This window comes from Phaethon lepturus, unplaced genomic scaffold, assembly GCF_000687285.1.
Source record: "Phaethon lepturus isolate BGI_N335 unplaced genomic scaffold, ASM68728v1 scaffold34616, whole genome shotgun sequence".
Lineage (NCBI taxonomy): Eukaryota > Metazoa > Chordata > Aves > Phaethontiformes > Phaethontidae > Phaethon > Phaethon lepturus.
Window position 1 is genome coordinate 27,209 of NW_010546173.1, and position 8,380 is coordinate 35,588.

General features: G+C 43.8%; 1 protein-coding gene across 1 annotated transcript in view; it reads left to right on the top strand.

Annotated features, from left to right (window-relative positions):
- APCDD1 (adenomatosis polyposis coli down-regulated 1) overlaps positions 1–3,309 on the top strand; it is a gene marked incomplete at its 5' end in the record, with an annotated part of 21,466 nt that extends 18,157 nt beyond the window's left edge. Inside the window, one exon of the mRNA XM_010289212.1 lies at positions 2,233–3,309. Coding sequence (XP_010287514.1) covers positions 2,233–2,690 — 458 coding nt within the window. The remainder of the gene's footprint in view (positions 1–2,232) is intronic.
- Between the last annotated feature and the right edge of the window lie 5,071 nt (positions 3,310–8,380).

Consider the following 8,380-nt stretch of genomic DNA (forward strand, 5'->3'; position numbering starts at 1 on the left):
CGCAGAAGCCACCCCATAGCCCCCCTGCTACCAAACCTTGCCATGCAAACCCAGTACAAGCAGCAGTATGTGTCTTCTCATCAGCTTCCAAGGGGCCCTAGAGCAAGTAAGGATGTCCCTAAAGGCAGCTCTGATTAATCCCATCACAGTGAGAACTAGCCGTATCTAACCAAAACCCCCCAAGTACTTGGGGAAGCAGCACTCAGTGGTGACGCCACCCGGGTCCCTGCGGCTGAGAAGCCTTCCCTGTGCCAACAGCCCCATAGCACCCTGCTTAGAAAGAGCTCAGTGGCTTTAACCACTCACACAAACATCTCCAAATCATGACATCCCACCATGGCACCAGCCCCAGCGGAGCCTCTGGAAGCCCCAAGCACTCTGTGGGCTCTTCTCCTTATTTCAATTACCATGTGAGAAGCATATAGCTTCTTGCATGGCTCCAATTTAGGAAAGCATCTAACTATAAGAAATAATGTACTAATCTGGGGTTTTCATAGGAGATACCGTTGCCCATCAGGGCTTTTGCTCTTTACAGCTGCATGCAGCATGTCCCAGCTCAGCTCCTGGGGTGAAATCCAGTTTTTGCTTGAATCTCTGGTTTATGGTATGCCAACTTACCTCACAGATCTAGGTCACTAATTTGGTTTTGGCAATTCTGCTCCTCTACTCTGCTCTGGTGAGACCCCACCTGGAGTCCTGCGTCCAGCTCTGGAGCCCTCAGCACAGGAAAGACATGGACCTGTTGGAGATGCTCCAGAGGAGGCCAACAAAATGACCAGAGGGCTGGAACACCTCTCCTGTGAGGACAGGCGGAGAGAGTTGGGGTTGTTCAGCCTGGAGGAGAGAAGGCTCCAGGGAGACCTTATTGCAGCCTTACAGTACTGAAAGGGAGCTTCTAAGAAAGATGGAGACAGACTTTTTAGCAGGGCCTGTTGCAATAGTACAAGGGTTAATGGCTTTAAACTGAAAAAGGGCAGATTTAGACTAGGTCTAAGGAAGAAATTCTTCACACTGATGGTGGTGAAACCCTGGCACAGGTTGCCCAGAGAGGTGGTAGATGGCCCATCCCTGGCAACATTCAAAGTCAGGTTGGATGGGGCTCTGAGCAACCTGATCTAGTTGAAGATGTCCCTGTTCCTTGCAGGGGGGTTGGGCTAGATGGCCTTTAAAGGTCCCTTCCAACCCAAAGATTCTATGATTCTATGATTCTAAACCTTTTAGGTTCACTTTGTATAGATTACCCTTTACACCAGCCAGGACGAATAATGTGAACTGTAGAGCCATTGAGTTGAATATCTGTTTATAAAAGCTTAGAATAAAACTCCCAACAAATCTTACTATAAAATGACCTGCAAGAGTCATTTTGGGGGTTTTGGTGTGTTGGGAGGCCTGAGGGCTGGTCATTAGCTTCTGTTTTGGTCAGCATCGATCCATTCAGATCCCCTTTTCTTGATCTACAGTGTCAAATGCACACCAGGAGAAACCTCTATTTCGCTTCCATAGGCTCATTCAGCTTATCTTTTCCCAACTTTTTTAACTTTGATGAAAAATAAACCTTCATGTGCCTTAAGCTCCTTTGAAATACAGACAACCTGGAACTGCAGAAGCTGCAGCACTTCTACATTTAATACTGCAAGCTGCAGCTGCTGTATAGATATGAGAAAAAGCATCTCTCTCTAGTTCAGCAATACTTTATAGTTCATGCAAAAAAGGACAGGTAATAGAGCAAGATAGCGCAGCCATGGTGCTTTCCAAATTTTCCAATTGGAACTAATTATTTCATTAGCTTTACAGGGTAACAGATGTTTAAAAATGATGAAAAATACATTACAAACAGCCCTATTTATGGATTAATACATATGGTAATAAAAAATGGGTAAAGTTTTATTGTTTCTTCTTTTACCTGTCTCCTAATATAACCAACCAGGCTTTACTTGTAAAGGATTGTCTGGAATTTATGAAAAGCTCTGCTTCATCTCTGGCAGAGATATGTGGCCATCAGGCTTTCTTCAACTGAGTTTGTGTGTGTTCTGCGTGAGAAGCAATTACGTCAAAGATGTAAAATGATGCAAATAGGGTCGCTGGCCACACCTGCAATATGAAAAGCCGATTTAAGTGATTTAATGAACAAGCAGAGACAATTCTGATTTCACAGGTACACTCCAATCTGTATGTTGTCTTTGCTTTTGTTTTTGTCCCTCTGCTGATAGCTCTTCTCTTCCTCTCTCGCAGTAAATCACATGAAGGTCACTCCCATGGATATATCCACAGCCTCTCTGCTCAATGTCTTCAACGGGAACGAGTGCGGAGCACAGGGGTCCTGGCAAGTTGGGGTTCAGCAAGATGTCACCCACACGAATGGCTGCATCGCGCTCGGCATCCGCCTACCTCACACCGAGTATGAAATCTTCAAAATGGAGCAGGATGCCCGGGGCAGGTACTTGCTGTACAACGGCCAGAGACCGAGCGACGGGTCCAGCCCCGACCGACCAGAGAAGAGAGCCACTTCCTACCAGATGCCTTTAATTCAGTGCGCTTCATCAGTACCCAGATCTGAAGAGTCACCAGAGGAGAATAAAATAAGGCTGTATAGCAGCAGGGCACCGGAAAAACATCCCAGCGCCCTGGCTCTTGCTTTGGTGTTGTTTATTTGTACTGTGTCATATTGGGACATTCTCAGCTCGAATTGAAAAAAACTTATTTTTCATGACTACAAAGCCAGGATTCCACCAGACTGGGGGTTGTTTTTCTTCCAAAAGAAAGGGACATTCATTTTCTTGATGCACTTGAATGCCTGAGAACCGTTGTTCTTTTCCTTACTTCCCCCCTCCTCCTCGAATCCTGAACGGCACTCGTTTGATGTTTGTGCTTTGAACTTCATCCAGTCTGATCCCTGGCCTGACATGACTGCACAAAAGTAATTGCACTTTAGGACTGCAGACTTTTGGGGGGAGGGAGGGGGTCTCCTTTTATTATTATTTTCTAACTGCTGGGGTGATGTTATGATCCTGCTTCAGTCGTCTCTGCCATCTTACCGTTGTGGTACTCTTCTCCCCAGCGCTGGATTTCTCATCAGAATTTATCTCTGGGGAAGAGCTCGGTGTCATGCCAGTACTGTGATAGTGGCTTCCCCCTCTGACTTCACAGCTCTGATGTAGATATGTACATAAGGAGGAAATCCACAAAGATTTATCTTGTCATTATCTCACAGCTCCTAACACAAAAGGAAACAGCAAATCAATAGCCCTCTGTTCAGATAGTGCTAAACGGTTAATACCTCTAATTAAAAAAATATTTCAAGTAATTTAAGCTATTTTACAATCATTAAGTTGTAAAAATAACCAGTGGTTTAATATTTTCTCATTCAATTTCCTTAGCTATGTAATTGCTTCGAGGCCTCCCTTTGTATCTAGTGAATAGTCACAACCAAGCCCCTTAAAGCCAGACAGAAGCAGGATTTTTCTGTCAGATGCACACAGCCCAGGTAAGTTGCCGGTGCAAGGCTGCAGGGTCTTCTTCTGCTTTCGTATTCCTGAGGCCTTACATACTCCGGGTGCGGTATTCATCCCTTGGATTTTGTGTCAGCCAGGTGGACAAAGCAAAGAAGCACACGGGGTCTAAGGTGTTCTGCAAGCCTATTTAGCAGCGTATTTTTAGTGATGTGACCTTATGTAGGAACAAGTAAAGTGTTTCAGCAGCGAGCGCACCACGGCCCCTAGTAAAACAAGAGAGCAGGCAGAAACAGAGCCCCATCCATCCGAGAGGGAGTGACTGGACCAGTCGTACCAGAGGCAGGAGCAAGAGCTGCACAAATGCAGCTGCCCCCTCCCTTTTCTCCTTGCAGGACTGTCCCAACACATGCCATGATTTCACTGAGCTTAAGTCGGCATTGGTTTGGGGAGCGACTGCTGGGAAGGTGGATAGGCACAGCCCCTCGGGGCATTCCTCAACAAGCGCCTGCCCTGGAAGCCCTCGAGTTTGTCCCGGTGGCAAATACGTCCTTGTGTGCACTGATGCAAATCAGAGCAGACTCTGGAGGCAGCAGGGGAGATATTTAAGGCCAGCAAGGAGGTACAAGTTCATAGATGAACCATGCTCCCCTGCTTTAATGGGGAGTGAGCTGAAGGCACGGCTAGAACTTGAGGCATTTGGGCTGTGGCTTTTACCAATATATGCACGTGTTTTGGCTCGCGGGAGGGGCAGGAACCTGTGTAAGAAACAAGGAGTAAGGTCACGGTGTTCCTTAAGCAGTATCAGCAGCTTCTAGCTGCCCAGTCCAGTACTACGGGAGAAAAAAGCTTGTAATATATTATTTTCAGCATTGTAGGAGAAGTATGTCTTGAATAAGGGTCTTTCAGCTCTACATAGATGACTGCCCATACTGTCTGTTACAGCAAAAGCATTCTTTTGAAAACACAGTGACAGCATGGACCTTGCTAGCAAAAACAGCAGGAAAAAGCCATTTGAGCAGCAAATGGCTATGCTCAGGCTCCCTATCTCCTCAAAGTCCATGCCTTGGCAGTTTTTCCAAGCTGGTATCAGCCTTGGACGTGAATTTCCTCAGATGCACCTGGTTTTGAGACAGCAGGAGGAAGGGAAGAAGGAACAGTATCATAGACTCACTGCCAGGTCAGATCACATCTTTCACATTTTTTCCTCAGACAGATGAAAAGTCACAGAAAACTCACTGTGAGTCAGGAACAGAGCTCAAGATGGCTCAGTAGTCACTAAAAAAAATGTTCATCCATCCGATACAGATCCTCCTTCAGCCTGCTGAAAAGAGCTGAAAACCAACTCCCCATGACGAATGCTTTGGTCAAGCATTGGAACAGGCTGCCCAGGGAGGTGGTGGAGTCACCATCACTGGAAGGGTTCAAAAAACGTGGACGTGGCACTTCAAGATATGGTTTAGTGGGCATGGTGGTGTTGGGTTGACGGTTGGACTTGACGATCTTAAAGGTCTTTTCCAACCTTAATGATTCTGTGATTCCGTGAATCAGGCACTACAAACAAAACAGCTGCTCTGATCAGCATTTCTTGATGGTTTTCAGATCCACACAGTCAAACCTACTTGAAGAGTCAGTTCCAGATCAGTTGCGGGCATGAGGAGCATAGTTTTAACTAGAAGGTCAAGGAGACTTGATGCCTCTGAAACAGAAACTAGAAACCAGGACGGAGTTTGATTTTCTCTAGCTAGACTTGAGTGTTTTATTCAGCAGATTTACACCAGCATATCTCCAACTGATTTACTGAGCTATTATAAGACAGTTAAACAAGTCCTTTCAAGTAATAGCTTTGTTTCTGGCTTCTGTTCAAGACATGGTGGCACGACTGAATTCATGTTAGTCTTTATTTATGAGGATGGGTATGGCATAATGTTCCTCATACCACAGGAGACAAGCTTCTTCCACCACCATTGACCTTTTACACCTTAGGTAGTCTCATCTCTAGAAAAAATATCAATGGCTAGGAGCTGTCAGACCCCGTTCCTTCCCTGTGCAAGTGCCACACACAACTTGGTCCCAGCTGAAATCTGCACATGATTGTGATGCAGGATTGAAGCCGAGAGCAAAGGAACTGCTCCACAGCACCATGTTCTATACTCATCAGAGCAAGATCTACAGTTTACTAGTGCTTCATGGCTCTCCTGTAAATTGCTTAATGTCAGAAATACTACAACAGTTTCAAGAGAAAGACCTATCTAGTTCTTGCCTCTAAAAAGCACATTCATTTCTCAGCGGTGTTTTGAATCACAGACTTGCAAAGATCTAGGTTTCCCGAGGCTTACTGTTACACTAAATGCAAACATGACACAATGTACAAATTGTACAAGAACTGCATTTTTTTTTCAGTCACCTAGAGATGGTTAAAAAGGAAGCACTTGAAAAAGGCCTTCATAATGCATTGCCAGAAACCTGATTTGGGGCTTCTCTAGTTTATTTGTAGTGTTGACTGGAAACATGCATTTTATGATCTGGGTTCTTAGCATATGCTACACCAGCTTCCCTCCTTGTGCCTATATATTTTTTCTTTATTTTTCTATTAGCCAATACATGCCAACTTGGACAAAGATGTAAGTCTTCAGAGTGCACAGTTGATTTGCCAATCCACGTTCTCTGCAGGGCTTCTCCTATGCTACAGGCACAGAATTAGGAGCTAAGCTTCCCTGATCTTTTGATTTCATCATGCACTAAATTAACTGTTGCACAGCTCCATATACATTTGTGATGCAATATATTCCATTCATTTTATTTCTCCAACCTGACCTCATGTGCTGGCAGTCCTGGCTGCTAAAGAAGCTAAGCTGCAAGTGGTTTAGCAGCAAAAGACCTACAGAGTGATTTGTCCCATACTGAAATGCAGCAGCTTTAAAAAATGAGACAATTAATGTTGGTACCTTCAATAACTGCCAGTGCTGCCAGGACAGGTGAAAGTTTTTCTCCCAGTAATATCCTACTTAAGGAGCCACTTGACAGAAGAAATGGTAACCTGAAGAAGTTCTTGGGCAAATTGTTTTAACAGGTTCTATTTAAGGAAAAGGACAAAAGGGATCAGAAAAATCAAAACAAGTGTTCTTACTCTCTTTCTATACCATTTACATATTGTGCCTGCTGCCCTGGTGTAAAATGTCATTTTTATGAAAAGAAGTCCATATTTTAAGATACAATGTCTGTCTTGCTTGAGTTGGAGTGTGCTTGCTTAAAGTGCAGGATTTAAAAAAAAAAAAAACAAATCTTTTTATTTTTGTAAAGCTATAGAGGATATTTTTCTTCTCAACTATGTTCCAGATTAAACTGCCAGGGAAGTTTAAGCACTTGTTAAACTATTGATTGAAATAAAAAAGCCTAACTGAAAAATTAAGGATTTTTTTTGCCTCCTATACATGTTAGTTTTCTGTTCTGTTGACTTTCTACCTGTAAAAAATTATAGATGTCACGGAAAGCAATAACCAAAAATCCCTTTGTTGAGTAACTTGTACACAGAAAAGCTCATTTCCTACTATATGCACAAGAAAACATTTTTGGTTGACAACACATCACTAGAAACAGCTCTGATGGATACTGCTGGGATGATTTGGGTTTCACAGCACATCTTCAAGTCCTCTGAATAAAATGGGGGCTGGAAGTGCCCAGCAAGTAGTGACGGCATTGGCTTGCAAGGAGTAGGTTCAGAGTAGCTGTGTTGAGAAAGGGTGTGGCTCAACAGAAACAAAATATTTTTTGTAAGTGAGATATAAGCAAACAAAACAGCATTACTGCTCTGTTATTCCATCTCACTTGCTCTAAGGGCTACAACCTGGAGGCGGTGACAGAGCAGGGAGGGATTAGAAAAGACACTTTTCTTAAAGAGGAAGAAAAACTGCAAATTAACTGAGAATGGAAAGAAAACCACAGGATAACAAAAGTATCTTTCTTCAGTGCTGTGCAGCTTTACTCCTGCCTCACTTGCACAAAGAAAGAAGAGGTAAATGAAGCCAATGAGACTTCTGCCACCACCAGCAAAAGCTCTGGAGCCAACCAGTTGCTGAGTTTTCCGAAGTGACTCAGGACATCCCTGAAAGATGAACTTGGTTTTCAGGAAGCATGCCCTAAATTACAAGGCTCTCCAAATGCAGTAGCCACAGCCTGTGAAGACGTGGCCTCCCTTCCACATAAAGCAGTGGGTATGGATGAATTTAGGCATAAATAGATTTTACGTGGCATAATTTACTTACTCCTGACACAACAGGGAAGGCTAGGTAATAAAACTCAGCACCACTCATTCTGAATTTTTTCATTAATTTTCCATAATTTTCCCCTCTTACTACAAGTATTTGCCAAGAAATTTTTCCTTCTAGTCTTCTCTGTAGTGCAATAGCTCTTGATTTTTTTCAGTTACTATTTGCTGCCAGCAATAAATAACAATAAGGAAATGAAGAAACAAAATTTCCACTCCACTGAATCAGGCAGAAACAAACATTGCTGCAAGGAATCAAAGTACAAGTACCCTCAACGGCTGAGGAAAGAAAAGTTGGCCTGAGCAATTATTTATCAGGTACCTTCTCCCCACCCCTTCCTCTTCACAAGCCTACTCCAGGGTATAGGACTAGTCCATGGGGTGGATTCTAGTTATGGTGCTACCAAACCCCAATGAGAGTAATTAATTCCTATGTGTCTTCCAGTAATGGCGACTGCCCGTGATCGCGGCCTCAAAGCAGGCAGGCATGATTCCCAACATCCCTTTCCCATGGGAACCACATCGGTCCTTGTCCGCTGCCATTTCCAAGACAGTCTATTGGAAAATGGGAAAACAAGCTGTCCTCAGAGAAAGAAATGAGAAAAGTTTGGGGAAAAATATTTACCCTTGGAGTTGTAAGGAATTAGATCCCCTACACTAACTC